General features: G+C 40.0%; 1 protein-coding gene and 1 long non-coding RNA gene across 3 annotated transcripts in view; both read left to right on the top strand.

Moving 5' to 3' along the window:
* Positions 1 to 6,386: 6,386 nt before the first annotated feature.
* Positions 6,387 to 24,502, top strand: part of LOC144990389 (uncharacterized) — a 29,993-nt gene continuing 11,877 nt past the window's right edge. For both annotated transcript variants that reach the window (XR_013654376.1, XR_013654377.1), the window contains exon 1: positions 6,387 to 15,339. This is a non-coding gene — a long non-coding RNA (uncharacterized LOC144990389). The remainder of the gene's footprint in view (positions 15,340 to 24,502) is intronic.
* LOC144990383 (uncharacterized) lies at positions 15,339 to 24,501 on the top strand. Its single transcript, XM_078943593.1, has 2 exons — positions 15,339 to 22,685; positions 22,775 to 24,501. Exon 2 carries the CDS (start codon positions 22,861 to 22,863, stop codon positions 23,626 to 23,628), a length of 768 nt encoding a protein of 255 aa, XP_078799719.1. The 5' UTR covers positions 15,339 to 22,685; positions 22,775 to 22,860; the 3' UTR covers positions 23,629 to 24,501.

Genomic DNA, 24,502 nt, shown 5'->3' with positions numbered 1-24,502 from the left:
CCACCGTTGAGTATTCTTCTGGCTTCAGCGCATGCGGGTCTCGTTTGGGTAGTGTCACGGTCACGCTGGAGATCACAAAAGTTCAAACTTAATTGGAAATGTAATCGGTCTAGCAAACAAATCAGATTTTATCAATTAATCTGAATTGAACATTAAGCCCTGCAGTGTGAATATAGCCTAACTCTCTGCATCAAGACCATTTGTTCCAACTTTCACAATCAGCATAAACAGCATGGACCTGACTTCAGTTCACAACACTCTTACTCAAGGTTTTACCCTATTACTCCCACTTACCATGAGCCTTAGGAGGTGAAGGCAGGGCTAGTGGCGTTCATGTGCATTTTAGGTCTGTTAGCAGCAAGGGATTGTGGAAAGCAGTTTCCTGATCTAATTAGGGCTCAGCATGAGCGTTTCTGTTTGCCCACGTTTCTTTTCATATGGCAGTTTTGTTGTTCCACCTTAGTTTATTCTTCCTGTTATGTTTGTTTCTTTTTGTTGGACCATGAGGGTGGAAGGGAGAGAGGTTGATCACTACAGTGCAATGTTCAATGTAATGCGTGTCAAAACAAATTGGGATTAGTGATAACGGAAAAGTGAGTATACTCTCGGCTTTCCTCTCTACTCCCTGCTCTTTGGGACTCTGTGGAGTCGTGTGGCTTGTTTTCAGCGCAGACAGTTGATTGACACTTCAACGTGTGGCTGGTTAGGCTCCCGTTTGTGTGTGACGTACCTGCTGGGCATTGCATTATCAATTCTGTAAGCTCTTTCAGCATTGGAAAAAATAATGAGTACTTGTGGCTTGTTTTCCCCCTTCAGAAACCATATTAAAACAAAAAGTATATTTCTCTCTCCCATCTATTTACATTTTAAAACATTCTTGAAAATGCTCCAGGGAGCCACCAGGGCGGCGTTAAAGAACCGCGGGTTGCCGACCCCCGCATTAAAGCCACTCTCCTTCGTTCTGTCATGCTGCTTCATCATCACACTTTATTGTTTCTGGAAAGAATCAGTGGGTTTCCCCCACCCTTTATTTTTAAAGCACCATTCAGGCTCCTGAACTGTTTAAAAGCACTAGAGAAGCTACATGCTGTAAATAAACAGCATTTTTTTCCCCCAATAGAAACTTATTGGTTAAGGCTCATTCATTCTTTGTTTTTTCTTACACTGAAAAAAATATATATGTATATTTTTAAATCAGACAATGTTGACTGTTCCCTTTCTATATTTTAACTTACCAAAATAAAAGCACTATGAATTTGCTTTGGTAAACGCAACTTATATATGAGATACAATTGCAGTGCTTAACATTGTGATCATCAAACCCAATTTGACCATTTTATTACAGTGGAAGACATTAAAATTCAGGTTGAGTTTTTGTTAAAGTCATATTTAAAAAAACAGAAAGAAAACATATCTCAGTAAAACATCACGGTAGGTATCACATTGCAGGGTACCAATCGGGATACGTATCATATCACCACACTTTTGCCAATGCACACCCCTACTCTAGGGGTGCTTTATAAACTCATCATCCTCTCCCTTCCTCTCCCTCATGGTGCAGAGACTTGAGCAAAGGAGGACAAAATAACTCGGCAAAACACAGTAAAACAGCAAAACAACTAAACACATTTGGTCAAAAAGCCACGCTTAAACCCAAATCCGTCCAGACAGGCAAAGGGAATGATATCCCACAATCCATTGCAGTGCCGATCTAACAGCAAACTCATTTTCACCGAGGGCCACATCAGCATAGTGGCTGTCCTCAAAGGGCCAGATATAACTTATACATGTAACTAAATGTAATGAAAAATAATGTAACTACTCCTCAATGTTAAATAACTCATTTATTTATTTATTATAACTTTTTGAGGTGACAGTTGCATAGAAACATATGTTTGCTTGTTACTCTAGCATAAATCCTTTTACATTTGATTCTGTCAGGTTAGGTTATATGGACAGTGTTTAAGTCCTAATGTATAATTGCCCAAACCGATATTTAAAGTCAAATTCTCCCTAGATATGAATAAATACACATGTTTATACAGACACGTAACTTGTAACTTGCGCTGCCCAAAATAGTTCCCAAACAAAACATGTAGTGATTTTCATGGAAATCTAATAGCGCACGTTCATGTTTGGTGTTACAGAGTGAAGGAGAACAGTTATAAGCCCCCCCCCAACACAAAATCCTTGAGCGGGCAGCCGTGTGGCACACTTCAGAATGCACGCAGCGTGTAATGGAAATGAATACAATGGAAATTAATAATTAGAACGCAGTAAATTTGTTGTATTTCCTTGCGAGACAGAAACTTCTGTTGTAGAATGTGTGTGTGCGCTTCTGAAATCGCGTGCCTGTGTGTGTAAAGGGAGCCGCGTGCCCGCCGACGAGAGACAGTGACAAGCACGGTGGGAGAAAAAGGAAAGAAAAGTCTGAAAGAAAGAAGGAAAATCTGAACACAGGACTAGCAGAAAAAGGAAATTATCATCAAAGATGAATGCGTTTAATGTGTTTTTTATAGTTCCAATCACGCACCATATGCTGAACTTTCAAAAAAAAAAAAAAAGTGCGGTGATGAGGTCATCATCACAGCCCTACTCGCGGGCCACATAAAATGACATGGCGGGCCACATTTCGCGCGCGGGCCTTGAGTTTGACACACGTGCACTAAATCATCTTCAAATGGACACGCCATGCTGCTTCACCTCTCTGTAAACAAAGTAACCTTCAACTAAACCTGCTCCAGACCAGGTTATGTTCAGATCATGAGTTGCCAAGGCAACTTAACCTACCCTGAAACATACCTCCATTTCTGGAACCGAAAGCTGAGGTTATCAACTTCCTTAGCCTCAACATTACCGTGGGAGCTAGCATAACCTGCTTTCTGGAATACCCCCAGAAGGCCAACCCTTGTAATTTGGCCTCCTAGACCTTTTACCCTGACTGAACCATGTTTGCTTCCTTGGCATAAACACGGTTCTCTTGTCTACTTCTTACTGCTGGACACTTAGCAACACTTCCTCCCAAACAGCTGAAACCGTCAGTGTGGATGAAGATGATTGTCTGTAAATCTGGACTGTACTTGGATTTATTGAAATTTAAGGTGGAGAAGTCAGAGAATATGTGCTCCCAATATTGAGTTTGTGTTGAATGTTTTTTTTTGTTAAAGTTTACTCTTTAAAACACAAACCAGTAAAGGAGAAACAAAGTTCTGTAACCATTTTTGGATTTTCTTTCTTATGACGTTTTGCCCATTTAAATCCCGGTCACAACCCATGCTAATTTGAACACTTTGGCAGTGACCCCTAAACTGGAAGTGGCTAAAGCAGATCACTGGAAAAACCTCCGACTTCTCAGTCCAGAAAAGCGCAATATAGGAACTGCAAAGATAGTGTGCAGGACCCTCAAGCTCCCAGGCCTCTGGTAGAGGACCCAAGCTTGGAGGAGAAACCACCCGCAGAGGATGAAAAAGGAATGTAATTTCATTTATGCTGATACTCACTGGCCACTTCACGAGGTGCACCTGTCCAACCACTCATGAAAGTAAATTTCTAATCAGGCAATCACATGGCTGCAACACACATGTATGTGAGCATGTAGATATGGTCAAAACTAACTGCTGCAGTTCAAACTGAGCATCAGAAAGGGGAAGAGAGGTGATTCAAGCGACTTTGAACGTTGCATGGCTCTGGGTTTAAGAAGAGCTGGTCTGAGTATTTTAGGGATTGCTGATCTACTAGGATTTTCACCCACAACCATCTCTATGATTTACAGAAAATGGTCCAAAAACTAAAAAATATCTGCCTTGTTGATGCCAGAGGTCAGAGGAGAATGGCTACACAGGTTCCTCCTGATAGAAAGACAACAGTAACTCAAAGAACCACTGGTTGCAACCAGGGTCTGCAGAAGAGCATCTCTGTAGCACAACACGTCCAACCTTGAGGCAGATGGGCTCCTGCAGCAGAAGACCACACTGGGTGCCACTCTTGTCAGCCAAGAAACAGGAAACTGTTTAAAAGGTTTTCAAGCTGGTGGTGGTGGTGCCATGGTGTGGGGGATATTTTGTTGGCACATTGGGGCCCATTAGTACCAATTGGGCATGGTTACAATGCCACAGCTGACCTGAATATTGTTGCTGACCATGTCCATCCCTTTATGACCACAGTTTACCAACTTCTTTCGACTATAATAGGATAAGCCTCCGTGTCATAAAGCTGGAATCATCTCAGACTGGTTTCTTGACTATGACAGTGAGTTTACTGGACTCCAATGGCCTCCACAGTCACCAGATCTAGACCCAATAGAGCATCTTTGGGATGTGGTGGAACAGGATATTGGCATCATGGATGTGCAGCCGACAAATCTGCAGCAACTGTGTGATGCTGTCATGACAATATGGAGGAAAATCTGAGGAATGATTCCAGTGCCTTGTTGAATCTGTGCAATCAAGGATTAAGACAGTTCTGAAGACAAAAGGGGATCCAACCCGGTACTAGCAAGGTGTACCTAATAAAGCATTCGGTGAGTGTATGTCTCAAGCACCTTGTGTTTTAGAGCAGTGGTCCCCAACCTTTTTGTCACCGCGGACCGGTACAACTCAAGGCACGTTTACCGCGGACCGGTGTGTGTGAGGGTGGACCGGGGATGGTATTTTCTCTTTAGTAATAATAATAACAATAATAATAATGAACGTATATCTACTGTGGAACTAATGGAAATTATTTTTTCTTTCTGTGTGTCCCGGTGCCAAGTGTTCCGCGGCCCGGTACCGGTCCGCGGCCCGGTGGTTGGGGACCACTGTTTTAGAGAATGTTGATGAAAGGTGCTCTACAAAAATAGTGCTTGGTTGGTTGATGGTTGATTGATTGATTGATAAACCTAAAAGCAAAAAGGTTGACAGGTAAATTGGCAGTATTAGATTAATCCACAACAGATAATTTTTTACACAAATATTTACATTGTCATTACTAAAATTCTATAGCCTATTTTTAATGTATTACTGTAATCTGAGACCATCTGTGTTGCATTTTCTAGGAGGGATACAAGTGTTGATATCTAACAAGTCTTTTTATCCTTATGCTACAACTTTTGAATCTAGATTTGGAATTAAATACAGTGAATAATAATAATAATAATAATAATAATAATAATAATAATAATAATAAGATAACAATTAATAAAATTTAAACAAGGTGCCATGTAAAATTGGCTTAAGCAGGAAAATCGGGCCAGAGTAGACTTGTTTCAAGTTCTTCAGCGGGGCGTCTTGTTTAAAGTTTTAATGAGATGTTCGCTCTCACATCTTGAGTAAGCCCTGGCTGTAGCCTGCAGAATTGGTCAACATAGTGGAATGCTGGAACGCTGAGCAATGTGAACATGCTGTGGAATGTTAACCCCGCCCACATTGAGCCCGTGCATTTGATTCACCTTCATCAGTGCAGTTGTGATTGCAGGAAAGGGGAAGAATCAGTGGAGCACATTTTGTGTCATGGTGAATTGTATGAGGAAGAAAGAGAGCAGAGGGAGGAATGGTGCAATGTTTTTTTTAACACTCAAAAAAATTATTCAAGCCCCTCTTTCATGTAACACAATAAAATTCTGTTTGTTTTATTTAAAAAAAATTATTTTAAAAGAAAGTATCTACATTTAATTGACCTAACACAAAATGTATTAATATTTTCCCCTATAACTCCATTAATCCAAAATAATTGAGTTCAAGTAAGGGGCATGCTGTTGAATGCTGTTTTCCTGTTTCTCTTTATTCTTTCTTTTTGCCGTCTTATGGCTATAATTTTTCACCTATTTTACCAACTGTGGCATGGATCTATTTGTTTATACCGGTTGACTCACATTGTCACAGTAGTGTAAGTAGGTAAGTGGGTGGGTAAGTTAGTGGGTTTAACATACAGAGGTTCTCAGTTTGAATCTGGCCTTGGACTTCTATTGCATGATTTTTTTCTTTTGCCTTTCTTGATAAAATTGAGTTCGACTAACTCAATTATATTTCATTACATGGAAGAATTTTCTTTGAGGTGGGGTTACTCATATTTATTGGATGGAAATCCTGCCCACAATTAAATTGAGTTCATCCAATGAGTTATTTTTTTGAGTCTGTGAGGCCAGACAAAATGTATTAACTCCCTAATACATGCACATGGAAACTTGTAAAAGGCATAAGAAGACAGCAATCACTGTATAAATTCTCTAATTCAATTAAATATTTTTTTTTATTTAGCGCAAAAATTCAATTAAATATTTTTTTTATTTAGCGCAATGAAAAACAATGAAAAACGGATCATGAATACAAAGAATGCATTAAGATAATACTAAACTTTAACAAAACAGACTGAACTAAACTGATATTCCTGTTCTTAGACCCCCCCCCCCCCCTCACGGTGAGGAAAAACTCCTTAAAAACCGGTAGGTGGCAGTATTGCACATGAAAACTTGTAAAACCAAAGAAGAAGACGGGCTCAATGTGGGCGGGGTTAACATTCCACAGCGTGTTCACATTCCTCAGCGTTCCAGCATTCCATTATGTTGTGCAATTCTGCAGGCTGCAGCCAGGGGTAGTTGCACATCTTCAGGAAAACCTTCCTGGCACTAGTTTCCTGTCCATGTAAAAAAAAAAAGGAGTTCCTGCTCCACCGGCGGACTCTTTTTCTCATCTTGGAAAATGTCGCAGAACTTTAACGACCTCCAGCCTGGAGGCGCTGCTCACCTCCTTCTCATCCTCCCCTCACTCCCAGCCCAGCGGGGAGAGAGAGACTGTGGCCGACACACGACACGCGGGTCTAATTTGAGCTGGCTCGGCCGCAGCACTGATCTGTGAAGCTCCGCGGAGGAAATGATGGAGCGGGACGCTCGGTGACGCCTCCGCGCGGCGGTGCTTCTACCCGAGGATTCAGACGGAGTCGTCGTCGAGCGTGAGGAAAGGCGAATCTCAGGAACCTGCGTGGATTTTGGACCACAAGAGCCTCTGACAGTGTCTCAACATTGGAAATGCAGCTCCACACGTACCTGTTGCTGTTTATTATCACAACAGGTGAGCTCACCTTTTACTTTGAAATCACTGCAGGCAGTTGCCATCTTAATTTGAAAAGAACTTTTTTTTTTTAATTTAATGCATGTTAGAGTAAAAACAAAAATATAAGCCTTTTTGAAACAAAAATCGGAATTAGTTTGCCACGGAAATGCCCACAAATGTTTTTATTGTTTATTAGATTCCAGATCCCTAATACGAATAAGGTACCGATTGCACTAAACATGCCACTTAGAAAATTATCAGCTATCCGCCTTATTACTCATGAAACAACAGCCTCGTGCAGTAGAATAAGTTGGCACTTTTCTGTCCAGGAATCTAAATCATTTTTTCCATGGTTAGTGTTCCAGCTCCTCCACATTGTTTGGTTTCCGTGCATGGACCCTGAGCTTCTTCCATAAATTCTCAACAAAACTGAGCTTCTTGGAGGTCACTCCAACATATTCTTTTTGATGTCTTTCTAAGGGTTTTTGGGGCCATTTCTTATGTTTTAGTGGTGTAAACTCTTTTACTTGATTAATTCTATTGTATTTTATTCTTAAATCATATGGACTTGAACAAATTATCTGTTTTAGGCAAAAAAAGACAGCTTAGTTGTTGAAGTTGAAAAAGAGGATTTTTTTGGAAAAATGCATACTTCCCTTAGCTATAGTCTTTGATCACATTTCTGAAGTTCATCGTTGAGTTTCAGATGTTCATGTTCATGCCCTCATGTCTGTGATGTGAGGTTGTAGAATAACAGAAGAAACGATCAAAATGAGTCAAAATGTTACAGAAAAAAATGTAAAAACAGAAAAATTTGAAGACGTGTAAATTACAAAGCGCATATCCTGCGTTTGAAAATAAAAAAAATTAAAAAGAAACAACTTATCAGTCAATCAATCTCCAGCTTTAACATGCTCTGGACTGGGCAAAAGAGCTTTCCGTGGGTCAAAACTTTTATTACAAACAAAAAGACTTTCCCACAGGATTCTGTAAAAAGTCTTGGAATAATGGGTTCAAGGATAATGATTCTGAAATCCCACATTTATGGGATTTTTGTTGAACTCCATTTTTTCCTTCAAGCTTTTAGAAAAAAATTGCTGTTGAGGTTCAGGCTCATTTTTTTAATTTTTAATTTTTTTAAACGGTGTTTTACCTTGAGACAGCTTTTGTACTGAAAGGTCAAACATCTACTAGTCGCAGCCGAAATTTCCTTCTTACATTGTGACTCAAGAGTTGAGCATAGTGGTTTTGGTCCTTTAGTCTTGTGACCTTGATTATTGTAGCTCTTTTAAACGTTCTTATTAGATTTAAAACTTTAAATAAATAAAAATTGATTTTATGCAACAAAATTAAAATACATACTTTAATATATATATATTTAACGCCTGAAATGGACTGATGATTAGTAATGAAGAGAGTACACAGAAAACTTGAAGACAAAACTATTACTCTTCTATAATATTTCCTCTAAAGGTTTATTTGAAATGCTAGATCTATTGTTTATATTAGTGATTTGTCATCAGCTCAGTTGGTTAAGTGTAGGACTGGCACATGAGAAACCAGGGTCAGTCCCCAGAGGGCACGATGAGCTTCACCCAGTGTGGGTCTTGGGGGAGCCAGGATAAAAACAGAGTTGTGACTGGAAAGAAACCTCTCCTTCCCTCTACAAAGATTTCCCTCTGCAAATACAACTAATCAGTTCTTGTTCAGCAGGGTAACAGCTGCTGGAATAAATGAAGATCTGAATCGAATTGATTTGTATTTGACTGCTCTAAAACGTCTGCCTGAAGGTAAAAGCTCAAATTCCAGGAACAGAAAGTGACCGGGGTCATTTATTATTTTCCTTGCTAGCTTAAGTGTTGTTTCCTCAACATCCTTGGTGCATCCAAGGAATTAAAGCTGGATCCTCTGAAGTCGGTTGAGATGAGTGTGGACAAGTACTTACTCAGTCAAAAATATACCTGTGTGGGTGTTTAACCCACCACATGCATCTCACATGGGTGTCACTTGGGAGCGCATGATAGGCATTGCATGGCGCATTTGGACTCGATGCTTCTGCAGACAAGGCATTCTGAACTGACTCATGAGGTTCTGACAACACTGATGGCTGAAGTTACAGCAATTATTAATGCCATACCACTAGTGCCTGTCTCGTCTGACCTAGAGGCTCCACTGATCCTTACCCATCAACGCTCCTCACACAAAAGGTTGGTGCAGTCCCACCTCCTGCAGGAGATTTCTCAAAAACGGACATGTTTAAATGTCAGTGGAAGAGGGTTCAAGTTCTTGCTGACACCTTCTGGACATGATGGCATAAGGAGTACCTCGACCTACTTCAGAGTCGTTGTCTGCTAAGAAAATGATGGAGAATGTTCAATGGCAATGTGTTCAGGCATCATCATAAACCATCCAGCCCTCTGAGTGGCAATGCAGGTAAGGTGACATGTTAGATAGATTGTTGTTAAGAAAGTTGTAAATATTGAGGCTTATTTTTCATATATAGCAGTATTTCCTAAGTGTGCACTTATCAGAGCATAATCATTTCACATGCTGACTTTAGTTTTACTTTAATTTTACTTGCCTCATTGGTTGTGTTTGGTGTAATATATTACAAGCAAGAAATATAAGCATTTCCACTTCATTTATAGTGGAACTGAACAACATGTGTACGTTTTTAGTTTGGTATTGATGATCAAAAGCTTGTTTACACATGTGGATGCATAGTCTCTTTATTCATGTGTTTTTCTGTGTGTATCATTTTCAGTTTCACACTTCTGTGTATTAAATCCAGTTCAACTACAACACCTGTCTGTTCCTTGGAGGATGAAATGCAAAGAAGAGTTCAGCTGGCTGTGAACCTCAGTAAACGACACAGGTTACAGACTTTTCACTTGAAACCCGGCACAATACCATCTGTTACACCAAAAGTTCAAGCTTCAAGAGCTTGAACTTCTAAAGATTATTTATTTGGCTGCTGTTTGAAGCCTGTTGGAGTTTTGTAAGCACGAGAGGAAAAGCTTCTCTCTCCAAGATCCAAAAAGTCCTGCCTGCTATCAGTCTTCCTAATTTGTTCATTTTTCAGAGCCCAAGTTTCACGCTGCGACTTTTGGTGGGACCAGTGCCATTTGAACGGCATCCTTCCCCTTTCTGCTGGCAAAAATTCAGCGTGTTGTGGACAGAGGTGCCACTTGAAAATGTTGCTGTAAAGTTGAAAAAAATGTGCTGTGTTTACTTTATACAAGATATTGTTGTGCTCATCTTTTAAGGATTTCTGTTAGCGTGTTTGCTCATTTATTTTACTTTTAAGTTGACCTTATGTGAAGTTTGCTCTTCAAGATATTTAAATGCCTGTCTCTACGCTGTTGTGAATTTTACTCATCTTTTATCTATTGCAAAACCATTCCCTCTTTCAATTAAAAAAATATTTTAAAATAAAATGTTGGCCTATTTTTCTTTTGATTATGATTATGCCAAAATCTAAACTTGTGTCGTTTTCTAGGACATAGTTTCTCCAGAGCCGCAGGAGTTCATTAGAAATTTACCTCTGAGTTGTAACGGTTGGACGAGTAAAAACAAAGACGTATATGCATCTATTTGTCTGTAAGTGGATACAACAAAATGCATCAATGGGGCAAGGAGCTTGTGGCCTGCCAATTGTAGCTTTCACAGCTACAAGCTTTTTTAAATAGCATTTTCTTTTCTGCTCCTGACATGTAAAAACAACAAAAACACAATTTTCATTGGAGTGGGTCTGTATGGTCTTAAAAATATCTAAATTTTTGTTGTTTTTGCCTTCAGTGAGAGTGCAATGTTAGTTTTCATGCTAAATTGTACCAATGTGTAATCATGGCCAGTTTGAACTATTTTGTTGACAAAGTTCACGGATTTGCAGTAGTCAGGTGACAAGTGAGACCTTTCGAGTGCGTTAGCAACATAAAGTTGTTAGGAAAAGGGAAAACAACCCATACTGGGCTTGTTTTCCAGTCATCAATAGATTAGTGGCTGCTGACCGGCATCATCAAATTCAGGTCTTGACTGAACACACCTGATCCAGAGTAAATGCACATATGGGGTTTGAGAGTGAAAGGGCTATAAAAAGCCAAATGAGTCCCTTTAATTCCCAATTTTCTACTGTACTCATTTATTTCAATTCAATTTCAATTTATTTGTTTAGAGGATAAGCCCCTTGAGATGTATCATCTCGTTTTCAAGGGGGTCCTCAAAATACAACAAAACAAGCAAATAAATAACCGACAGATACAGCTGAGTTTTACATATATCAAAACAAGACAAAAAGAACTTAAAATTTACAAGACAACAAACAGGCACACACCCACACACACACACACAAACATAGGCATTTAATGCACCTACTAGTAATTAATAATTAATTTAAGGTAAGGAAATAAAATAATAAATAAAAGGCAGAAAAGAAATCAAATTAAATCAAAAACAGTTACATGAGTGTTGAAGATGAACTAAACAGGCATTTTTAAATGCAAAGAATGAGGTTAAAGAGCGAATGGATAGAGGAAGATTGTTCCAGTCGGAGGGAGCCTTATAATTAAATGAATATTTTCCAATTTGTTTTTTAACTCTTGGAACAGCAAAAAAATTTGATCTGCATGACGTAAATTATAAGAAGACTGAAAAGGAGTTAAATATTGTTTGAGATAGTCTGGATAGCTAAGGTTAATGCATTTGAAAATGAACAATAGCCAGTGAAATTGACGTCGAGAGGATAGGGGAAGCCAGGACAGTTGCTGAAACATAAGACAGTGGTGAGTTCTAAATGGACAACGAAGAATAAACCGACACAAGCTGTTATATATAACGTTCAGTGGTCGGAGGTTAGTGAGAGTAGTGTTTTGATAAATGATGTCACCATAATCTAAAGTCGGGATAATCAGTTGTGAGATGATTTTCTTCCTGACTGAGAGACTAAAACAATTGATTGATAGATAAAGTAATTTTAAACGATACGAAATTTTGTGGACAATGGACTGTATATGAGCACTAAAAGAGAGAGAGGAGTCAAGCCACAAACCAAGATATTTAAATTTTTCTGCTACTGAAATAAGTGACATGTCCAGGTAAGTTAAATGTATTTCACTTGCAGCTACAGGACGTAGTCTTTTTTGAAACAACATAAAATAGGATTTAGATTTGTTGAGTAGAAGTTTATTGGATTGTAACCACAATTGAACAGAATTAAAATCATGTTGAATTGAATGCTGAATGTCAACAATGTTGGATTTAGAGGAGTAAATGACAGTATCATCGGCATAAAGTTGAATATTGCTGTAAATGCATTTAGTTGGAAGGTCATTAATGAAAATAGAAAATAAGAGGGGACCGAGTGCAGAACCTTGTGGAACGCCTTTGTCTACGCTTAGAAAGTTGGAATAGCTGCCATTAAAAAGCACGCACTGCTGACGATGATGAAGGTATGAGTTGAACCAAAGGAGCGAGGATCTATCAAGGCCAATTGAATGAAGTTTGTCCAGTAACAGATAGTGATCTACCATGTCAAAAGCTTTGGTAAGATCAATAAATAAGGCGCCAGTTAACATGTTATTATCAAAACCAGAGAAAATATCATTGGTGAATTTTAACAAAGCTGAAGTTGTGGAGAAATGTTTTCGAAAACCGGATTGGAAAGGAGATAGTATATTATTAAGTGTTAGGTATTCTGAAAGTTGATTAAAGATAATTTTTTCATATACTTTGACAATACTGTTGATGATTGAAATTGGTCTATAATTGCTCATGTCATTAGATTTCCCTCCTTTATGAAGAGGTATAACTTTTGCACGTTTCCAAGCCAAGGGGACTTCAGCCGTGGTAAAAGAGAGATTTAAAAGAGCAGCCAAGGGAAAACAAAGCACATGGGAAGCAAGTTTAACAAATTTTGCTTCGATGCCATCTGGACCAGCACTACTGGTAGATGAGAGCTCATTTATGACCTGTTCTACATCAGTCGGATTGACCATTCTGAAGGAAAAGATACTGTCACTGGACAAGTTAACACAGTGAGAAATGGAATGAGAAGTAGATTCAATAGGAGGTGATTTTGAGAAATGCTGACAGAATGCCTCAGAGATAACAGCCGGATCATTTGTACACACATTGTTAATAAGCATATTAGTTGAAGCAGAATCTGTTTTTCCTAATAGGTTGTTAATTTGCCTCCAGAATTGTTTTGGATTATTAGCACTGTTAGATAGACTATCTTTGTAATAGTTCGATCTAGCATTTCTAGTTCTTGTAGTGCAGATATTTCTTAAACGTTTGTAAGCATCCCGATCAGCAGGGTCTTGAGTACGATGGAATTTCTCCCAAGCTTTGTCCCTCTGTCTGAACAGACTAATCAGTTCTCCATTTACCCACGGCATCTGTTTGCCTTTTACTCGGATCACAGTTGGTGGTGCATGTTTATCAATAACATTCAGTAACTCAGTGGAAAAATAGTCCCAAGCTTCATTCATGAAAGGAATTAAGTTAAGTCTAGCCCAATTAATATTAAGCAAATCTTCAATAAAGTTATCAATATTTAATATTTTTGTTTGTCGAACTTTGACCAATTTTGGGGGAAGACGAGGAGTTTTAATTTTCCAAATGCAATATATGATACAGTGGTCACTGAAGCAATCTGATAGGACACCAGAGTCTTGGATTCTGTCTGGATGTGTTACTAGAATCCAGTCAATAAGAGATTTAGAGTTAGTGCTAATTCTTGTAGGTTTAGATATTAACTGTGAGAAATTAGAACTATTAAAAAGAGTACGTTCAGTAGCAGATGACGGACATAACCAATTTATGTTAAAGTCTCCCAACAGGATCATTTCACTTTTACAACCCAAGGATGTAGCAGTAGAAAGAATGTTTTTAACTGAGTCAGAGGGTGAATTAGGGGGTCTGTAAATATTACCAATTATCAAATGTTTATGATCATGCAAAATTAATTTAATAAACAGGCCTTCAAAACACAATGGTGCCACTTTAGGTAAAATGACATGTGACTGTATGTTTGAAGACACATATGTAGCTACTCCACCTCCTCTCGAACTTCTATCTGCTCTGTACAGAGTGTAATTGTCCAGGCTAATAACACTGTCTGAGATATTAGAAGAAAGCCATGTTTCAGATATAGTAATGACACTGGGTTTATTGTAAACAAGCCAGGCCCTTAGTTGATCAATTTTTGGTAATAGGCTCCTCATATTAACATGAATTATTTGAAGACCTTTAACCATAATCAAAGGAACAGGAAAAAATAAACTGCCATAAACAAAACTGCATGAAGCAAATTTGACTAAAAATTGAATTAATAATTGCCAGGGGCACAATAACAGTCACACACATGCACAGACATTCACACAAAACACATAATTGAAAAAGTTGGAACATAACTGTTCGAAACACAAAAATTTATAAAGATAACACGACAACCTCAGTCTGAAATAGAAAAAATAAAAATACAAAAACGTCAGTAATGTTGTAATTTTCAAGTGGAGATTACCACCAGATGGAAATGAGTATTACCAGAAATAAAGAAGAGAAAAAAGGAGAAAAATCTGCTCAACATCAGCAAATGTAGCTAGTGTAAATATTCAGAGCTGCAAAAAGAGAAATGAAAAGCTGCACAAAACAGGCAGAGCAGCGCCTTGCGACATTACGTCATTTCAGTAGTAGTTTACGGCAAACAAAGTTTCATATGGCCGTCAGTGTGAATTAAAGAAGTTTAGGTAGTTCAAAAGAAAAACAGTAGAGAGATTTTTACCGTCCATACTCAGGGGGACTGTTGGGAAAAATCACGAATGAAGATCTCAGCCTCGTCAGGTGAGCGAAAGAACAGCTTTTTCCCCTCGACGTGGACTCGAAGCGTTGCAGGATATTGCATAGCATATTCAATATCCAGGTCACGGAGCTTCTTTTTTACCGTAGTAAACAGACGGCGTTTCTCCATCAAACCAGCGCTGAAATCAGGATAGATATGGACTCGATTTCCATTAAACTGAAGCTCCTTTTTGTCACGGGAGAGGCGTAGAATGTTGAGCTTGTCCTGGAAGTGCAGAAACCTCACGAGGATTGGCCGTGGAGCAGTCTTGGGATTGGGATTAGGTGTTCCAGGAGAACGATGTGCTCTTTCGATGACCAGAGGAGAGGGAAGTTTATCCTGACCAAAAAGTTGGATGAGAAGCTGACCAACGAAGCCGATCATGTCACGGCCCTCAGAACCCTCTGGCACACGAAGAAGGCGAATGTTAGAAGCTCTACTCCGGTTTTCTGCATCTTCAACTTTCTCCGCCAGGTAAGAGTTCTGTTTCTCCAGTTGTTTTATGCGAGTCTCCAGACGAGACAGCTCATCTTGATTGGAACCAACGCGGCCTTCCAGTTCACCCACTGTCGTCTTCATTGAGTTCAGCGAATCTTGCATCTGGTGGACGCTATTATGAATCGTGTCAAGTTTAGCGTCAAAATGAGATAACATCTCATTCTTGAACTGCTGCAGAGTCTCAACCAAGGTTTTGTTTGTCACAGGTTGACCCATATCCAAGTCCATGTGGTCAAAATGAACAATGACACAGCTTAGTATATAAATTTTCAGTAGACAGATTTCCAAAAGAATCAGCCAGGCATGAAAGCAGCCCAAGTAAGAGTTGAGCAGATTAGGTAATTATAAGCACCAGACTGAGGTTTTTATCGGAGCTCACGTCAGCCCTGCTGCACTGTCGGCCATCTTCTTTATGCTAATGCATTTACACACCAGCAAACACGTATTGTCCCCAGCGAGGAAGCTCAAAACTGTCATGAATAAATTCAGCGTTTGAAATCCAACTCCACCAGCATCTTCTCCGATGCCTCTGTGTTTGGGTGTTGTGCTGAATGGCGGTTTAAAGGGCTGCATGAAATAGGACAATTTGTTTCATCATGGAGCCACAACGATTACAAAAAAGTAATGGGATAAGGCCCCATCACTTCTGAGCACGATGAGTTAAGAAAGGAGTTTCACCTCATCCCAACCTTTGCATTGATTTTCGAGAGAAGTAGGAGATCTTAGGATTACTTTGGAGAGCAGCCATGAAGACCTAGCTTATTTGGTCTTTTTTGTCTTTGGCAAATGGGCTTGACAATGATGGAGGAGACAAAATCTAGGGCTTACAGCTGCTGCACCCGATCGGGGGAACTTGAAAGCAGCACTGCTATGGGAAACTGGGAGAGAGGGCCCCTCATTTAGGAGTGCTGAATTTGGACAGGGGGCATAGGGAGATGCTCAAAGTAGACCACAGAGGCCCCAACAATCATCAGGAATTGAGACGTTATAAACCTTTAACTGGGGACTGTGATCAAAGCGTCAGCATATCCTCACTTGAGTGTGAAAGAGGAATCGGGGGGAACAGAGGGGATTGCGGAGGATCATGGCAGGTTGAAAACGTAAAATCAGCACATTAGCTTTATAAGGGCATCAGAATATAGATGATCTGGGGATCATTGGCCCAACGGGAAGATAATCCAGTATGTACCAAGCTGAAGAAGGGGAGAAATTAGGCCAATGCTGACAAAAAAAGCCTCCTTTATCAAAGGAGTTTATCATATGAGTGGGAATAGAATAGTGTTGCTCTATTCCCATGTAAAATAACATCATTTTGTCTGGAAACTCATCTTGTCATGGCTCAGTTCCTTTAAACTCCCTCATTTTAAACATACAATACTCACATTTTCTTATAAAAGTACTAGACTTTCATCCAGTTTTCTTTTTTTTGATAAAGTTCGTGTCAATATTTAAAAATGTGATCCTTCCTACTTTTTCAGAAGTCAGACATTATTATGTTCAATTTTATGTCCCTAGAAAATTTCAAATGGAGAAATTGAGTCTCCTCTTCTTTATAAAAATCCACCTTATGTTGCGCTCTATGTTTTTCTGTTGCCTCTCCTGCTCACAAGGCTGCTTCAGAGGAGCACTAGCCCTGAGTAGCAGGGGTTCCTGCAATGCTGAATTATAAATCAAACAGAACTTATATAATACTGCTCCCTAATTGCACTTTCACTTGAATCTTTTTCTCCTCAGCGTGTCACTTTCTAAAGCCCTCGATTAAACTGAGTTGCAAGAAATCACACTTCAGAAACTTTGGTTTCTGCTAGTGACCAAGTGAAGGAAAAAGCAAGTATCTCCCTGTAATGATATTGTATTTTACCAGTGTTAATTCTTTGTAAGTCCTTGAAGTGAACTCCCCTGATGATATATCCCGAGCAGACCCACATGGCTGCAAAAGCAGCCTTTCTGTACCTTCACATTAAGATATTTTTATCTCAGAATCCTCTCCTCTGCTGTGCTCTATTTGTGACTTCCTCATCCTCTTTATGTCCTCTGAGTGTCATACTTTACACCCCCAACCCTTTTGTGAGGCAAAACAATTTATCACTGGCCAAGGAAGGGCCTTCATTTTGTCTGTTTTTGAGGCTTTCCCTCCATAAGTTGGTGTCCTAATGAAAGCGAATGCCGTGTCCTGGTCAGTCCACAGAGACTGAAGGGGCCAAGAAGTCTAGTTTCCAGCCCAGTGTAGGGAGTTAATTACCCCTCTGGTGGACCACGGAGCAACACATGCACTCTGTGGACCACCTTGCTGAAGCTCATGGCCCGGCCCTCGTTGTTAGAAAGGCCCCTGAATGGGATGTCATGTGACCTGGATGGTAGAGCAGCAACGAGGTCGACTCTGCGTTGGCCTTGGTAGCCAGCCTTGGCGAAGGGACTGGAGGACCGGTGCCAAACTCAGCAGAAGAGGGAAGAAAATGAGAGATGGAAGAGGAGGGGCTTTGACAGAAAGAAGAATGAACTGTCAGAGAGAGATAAATAAAGCGAGGAAAGCGGGCAGCAGGTGACCCGCGGCGGGGCTGCCTCGTAGGGACAGTGACCGGCTGACCTCTGGGCTGCCTCTCGCGGGGGCCACCCACTGGTCACCTGCTTCAGTACTGCCACATGCACAAGGGGCTCGGAATGGATAACGTACATGATTAACTGCAGAGAGGCAGAGATTAGACTCTCCAGCAGGCATTTTTTTAAATGAAATGGAACGCTGACTGGCTCTGGCCAGAGGAGGAGCTTAGGTCACAGAATTAGAGCAGAAATTTGTTCTGCTTTTAAAAATCTCTGATCTACAAACAACTTTCAAAGCACATTTTCATGGACAGTAACAAAGAAAATTGCCGTAGTTTTGTGCATTTTCCGCTCTATAAGTGGACTAAGTTATAAGGTGTACCATCAATAAATGGTCTATTACGTCACATATAAACCCACTGAGTTATACAGTGCATTAAGTGGGATAAAAGAGTAAGACATAATCCATTAGTTCTTAACTGCATACACAGTAATTCTAGAACCACACTTAACATTAGTCATGTTAGAAGCGTTGGCCCCTTCAGCAAATTGACAATACTGTAACTCTCAACTTTGTTTAAACACTTAAAAACAAACTGATACAGCTAAAGGACCACTGTCTATGCAGAGTTTCAACCTTGTAACACGTTAAAAATTAAATGAAACACAGTCTAACACTGCTAGACGTTAGCCTTGTTAGCGTGTTCACATTACACACCCAACCTGGTTTGCAACAAAACCAGACGGTCATTTTGACAGAGGAGCTACCTCTCAAAAACGCTTCAACCTCAGTAAAAAAGTAATTCATAATGTAAGTACTTCATGGTAATTACATGAAGTATTTAGTGGTTTATCATCCAGCACTCTGGATGATAAACCACACTGTTGTTTAAAAAATAAATAAATCTAGGTTTTAAGTGTACCTTAGGGTGTCAGAAAAACAATACTTAAGTAGCATCAGTCTGTCCTTTCTCTTGATTTCTTTTAAATAATGTTAATCTTTTTATATTATGAGGTTCTTATTATCTTTATGGAGGCAAAGCATCAGTTTATCTTTTGTATGGAAATATCACATTTAATTTCCACAATCTTTAAATCCCAGGAACACATGCAGTTCTTGATTATTTCCACTAAATTCCAACAATGTAGCTTAGACTCCTTTAAATTAGCTGTCTTCTGAAAATAAAAATAAACAGACCCTTTGGCTGTTTTGTATCCTCTTCTCTACTTTTTTTCCCCCATGAATCAGTGTTTGAGTTTGTAATGTAATTTTCTTCAGTTGGTTACCAGGGATGCCCATCATTCTCTCCATCTCTTCCTGCTGATATCGATCTTCCTCTCTACCAATTTGAGGTCTGCCTTTACACGAGCTGCTGCTTTTGTCTGCACCACTGGACCAAACTCCATGTTTTCTTCTGTGACCACACAGCTCCTATTTCCTTGGGACAGGGGAAGTTGAATTTTTAGATTCTCAAATGGCTGAAAATAGTCAACTATAAAGTGCAGCATGAAAATAATTGAAGCAAATGCTTTGAAACATAAGAAAAGATGGAAACAGAGCAAAAAATGTTTGTTTTAATGGTCTTGAAATATATGGACAGTTTTTATTTGGCTGCAAGCAATCCCCTGGTTATTTTCACAAAACAATGTTTTTGTTTTTGGATAATAATTAATAAGATAATAAGAATGATAAGGATGTTAAAATATTACTGCAAGTAGCATTAGCAACATTTTCCAATATATTTAAATTGTTTATTTTATTAACTTGAACAAAGTTTTTACATATGCAAAACAATATTTCATACTATAGTCTTGCATATTTTAAAAATGCATTTTGGACGAGGTAATGTATTTATAAACTTTATTGTTTATGAACTTTATTCATTTAACCCTATATAACCATTTGTGTTATCTTTGATACCCACATTTCTGAGACCCCTATCTCATTAACATGATCAAAACTAAAAAACAATCACATATAACTTAGTCCATGTTTCTGTCCTGTATTGCATTATAATTCCACTAGGGGCAGTAAAATATAGAGTCCTATACTGTTAATTATAATTAAACAAATAAATATTTTATTTAATAAATAAATATGACCCCATGCAAATACACAATCAACCAATAAATCTCTCATAAATATATAAAAAGATCCTGAAATGGTGAAAAAGCTACACACAGATTTTAAATTAGCCATTATATTATTCAATATATTTCATTTTTCTTTAAAAACCTGTTCATTATTTTAAAACAGCATTTTAAAATATTCACTTTTAGTCATGTGGAATATTATTATAATTCTGTCTTTTTTCAGAAGCTCGTATTTCAAAATCAATATTTTCCAAAGTAGCTTTGTTTTTATTTCATGTTGCTGTTTTTCACAATGGCGTATTTATTTCATGAAGAGCTTTTTCAGCAGAATGGGTATATCTGTCAATCAGTGAATGTGGGCGGGATCTAAAAGCTCATTGGCTCATCCATGGAAATCGACTCATATTCCTCTATACCCACTCAGCGGTGTGCCAGTCAGAGAGAGGACATATTTCAGCTATATCCGTGCGGCTTTGCTGACATTTGATTCAAACTATCTGTCTGCAGCAAAATATGCAAACATGGACGACTCTGTTTCTGTAGTTTGAGGGTTTGTGTGGACCAAAGGAGCTGCGGTCGTCCACATCTTGAAGTCCCCCTTTGAAACACTCCTGACTGTCACGCAATTCACTCAGCTCTCCTTTGCTCTGCAGCTAAAAGCTCTGCTGTCTGAGCTCACAGATCCAGTCTGACGTCGTCGTGCCTTATGTCGGCTCGCAGGAGGCGAGCTGGCGGACCGACAGAGAATCAGACCAGGCAGCAGCGGATAGCGGAACAAGCCTGCTCGGGCCTCCTGAACCTTATGATATGTTATCTATTTTCATTGAGACAATGATTATAAATCAGGGGCCTGTTTCAGAAAGGAGGTTCAACCAACTCTGAGGTTAAACTTGAACTCTGAGTTGGTCAATCGAGAGATTAACAACTCTGAGTTTTCTGTTTCAGAGAAGCTGATCGGAGTTAGGTCAATCAACTCTGAGTGGACTGATTCGGAGTTAAGCGTGCGCACCGCGACTATAAGAAGCCATTATCAATGGAGCGCAGATATCACGAGTCACCATGGCAACCGTGAAAAAAAGAGGTCTGCATATTTTTCGCCAGCTGAACTTGACGTGCTGCTGCAGAGTTACAGTGAATATGAGCACATATTCCAGAAGAAAAGCAACACCGCTACATCTGCAAAAACCGAGACAGTTAGCGTGGAAAAACATAGCTGCTCAAGTTAATGCGTAAGTTTGCATTTAAATCATTGTTATAAAATATTGGCTGTAATAACTTTCTAAATAGCGTAAGGTGTGAAATAAAAATGGCGATATTTTGGTGTACTTTTGAAGTGTTATTCCTGGTGTAAATGCATGAAATGCTGCATAGTGCACAGAACCAATCTGGGGGAAAATGCATTTAACGTCGGTAATGTTTAGAGGACTTTTATGTTAACCTTCCCCTCTTGCAAACATTGGTCAGTTTAATATTAATACATGCAATTGTGTTTTTAAAAGTGAACTTTTGTCTACTGTTGAACCTTTCGCTGCGCGAAGACTTCTCCTTTCTTTTCTCTCGTCTTTCCGACCGTGGTCAGAAGCGCAGGGGAGATTTCTTTCAGGGCCGAAGGGAATTCTCCTTCGGGGTTCACTTCCCGTTCGAAACCCTCAACCTCCAGAGTGGATTAAGAATTACTCCAAAACAGTTTTTCTGGGAATGACACCTTCTCTTTATTTAACTAAGTGCTCCGTCCTCCGAACACACAATACAGTGATCCCTTGATTATCGCGGGGGTTACGTTCCAAATAGAACCCGTGATAAGCAAAACCCGTGAAGTAGAAACCTTTATTTTTTTTACAATTATTATACAATGAAATACACTATTATACATTGAAAAGAAAGAACAAACCATTTAACAGGCTAAATCAATTGTTTTTTTAAAGAATAAAAGTACTTTAGAAACGTTTTTTCAACAAATAACTTCTGTAGTGTGCTGTCAAATAATAATTTCAATCATCGATAAGAACAGAAGGCTTTAAATTGCGGAGATTAGCCCCGCCCACCGCGACCCGAGTGGATTAAACGGAAGAAAATTTAAAATGATTATGAAAAAAATAAAAAAGTACAGTGGGACAGATAGTGACTCCGGTCTTCTTTTTCACTGCTCTTCATACTGAGCCGCTGCATCCTCTGCAGCGTTTTTTCCTTTTTGAAGCCCGCGGTGCAGCTGCAGGTGTGTTTGTTCGGGAGAGGAACATAGTGATAGGCAGTTGTTGTCGCTCTTTTTTCTTCTTTGCTAAAGATCCTTATACACCGACATGCCACCATCGATTATGTTGGAGAACTGTTATGAACGGCTCATCAAAGGGTCCCATTCTTGAGCTACTCGCTGAGTGACTTTTTAGCCAATCAGAATGCAGAACACAATGCACAATCCAAATCCGTGAAGTAGCGAAACCGTGAAAAGTACACCGTGATATAGCAAGGGATCACTGTATATACCACGCACACACCTCCGCTCCCCCCCCCCCCCCCATCTGCATCTGCACCTGCACTCGCACCCCGCTCAGCACACACACACTGCAACACTACCCTTGTATTGATCAGGTGGTATAGGTTTATATGGGATTAAGAAAGTAAGGCACGTGATGCTGTAGTATCGCGAGAGCCGACGAGAGGAGTGTGGTGAGTTTACTTGGCGGCGCGTAAGTTGTGAACAAACATTTTTGATTTATTTAATTACACCGCCATATTTAAATAATCCAGAAAGTTAAAAAATAAAAATCTGAAAAAGTTTGTCAAGCATTTGCCAGCCTGGAAGACCTGGAGGACCTGGAGGATCTGGAGAATTACATCGACGAGTGTTTCAATACCTGCCTCATGAAGAAATCCAACACCGCCACTCCGTCCACCAAACGCAACCGTCCCGAAGACTCCCCGGGGGCTGTCTCCTCCCCAGGCAGCAACATGAGTGATATCCTGGATTCAATTGATAAAAGGCTCTCCAGCCTTGATTGCCGTTTAAATCTGCTGGAGATCCTCCATAAGGAATTCCAAGGTCTGCGAGAGTCTCTGGAATTCAGCCAACAGCAGGTGCAGGAGCTCGCAGCGGAGAACCAGGCCCTCAGAGAGACCGTGAAGACCTTGGGCCACGACACCGCCCGTCTCTCTGAGGAAAACCGATCCATCAAGGAAACCCTCCTGGATCTTCAGGCGAGGAGCATGAAGGACAATCTAGTGTTCGCAGGGATTCCAGAAGAGGCAGGAGAAGTCCCGGAGAACATTGTTAAGTCCTTCATAGAGGTCCACCTAAAGCTCCCCAAGGAAGAGGTCCAGAAGATCTCCTTTCACAGGGTTCACCGGCTCGGAGGAAAGAGGCCGGACAATCAGCGTCCCCGTCCTATTGTTGCTAAATTTGAACATTATAAACAAAAGATGCAGGTAAAAAGCAGAGGGCGAGAGCTGAAAGACACACATTATAGCGTGAATGATCAGTTTCCAGGCGAGATCCTCCGCCGGCGGAAAATCCTCTTCCCGCTGAGGAGGAAGCACCTGTCTGCTGGAGCCCGCGCGGTGGTTGCCGTTGATAAACTTTTTGTGAATGGCAAGCTGTTCCGGGACCCAGAGGTAACACCCTGGCTGTGCTGAAGGCTTTCAGAGGCGCAATGACATCTGCGCTGCCCAGAAGAAACCAGCAAACTTATTTAATTGAATAGGAAATAATCGGATCATCAATAATCCACACCTCTCAGGAAAACTGTCTTTTCTTTCTCTCACATTCATGTTTCTGTTGTTGTTTCGCTGTTTTTGTTTTTTGTTCTTTTTCTTTCCCTCTCTCTTTTCTCTTGCCCCCCCCCCCCCTTCTCATCTCCTCATATGTGAATCAGGTAAAGTCAACGCAACCACGGTGAGTATTTATTTATGCACGGAACGGGCGCGCGCGCATACTAGCGCGCATAAGAGCATGCACACGCAATCCCGCACACACACGTTGATAAACTGCAAAGACCTCACTTAGGCTCACACAGGACACACGCAACATGCAGCTCATAGCCAAGACACGTTCACCCACAACGCATAGCGCTTGTCAGTGTAGCAGGTACGCACAGCGGGCACGCGCACACGGATGGGCACACGCACTATTTAGCCTTGCACTCTCCCGGTTAGAACAGCTATGAACAGTCTTAACATCGTTAGCTGGAATGTGCGTGGACTTGGTTCTGGGCCAAAGAGATTGAAAGTGTTAAATCACCTGAATGATTTTAAAGCAGATATAGCTCTGCTGCAGGAGACCCATTTATCTTTATCAGCTGGTCATCTCCTGTGCTGTTCCCAGTATCCAGTTATGTATTCTGCCAGTTTCAACTCCAAACAAAGAGGGGTTGCAGTTTTGATTAATAAAAATGTTACATTTACTCATAAGGATACAGTTACTGACCCAGAAGGCAGATTTGTAATCATTAATATCCATTCAGAATAAGGACTTTTGCATAGCAAGCATCTATGGTCCTAACGTTGACGA

Source organism: Oryzias latipes (assembly GCF_053564925.1).
Source record: "Oryzias latipes strain Hd-rR chromosome 1 unlocalized genomic scaffold, Olatipes_Hd-rR_3.1 chr1_Y".
Taxonomy (NCBI): Eukaryota; Metazoa; Chordata; class Actinopteri; order Beloniformes; family Adrianichthyidae; genus Oryzias; species Oryzias latipes.
This window is presented reverse-complemented; position numbering and strand designations above follow the sequence as displayed.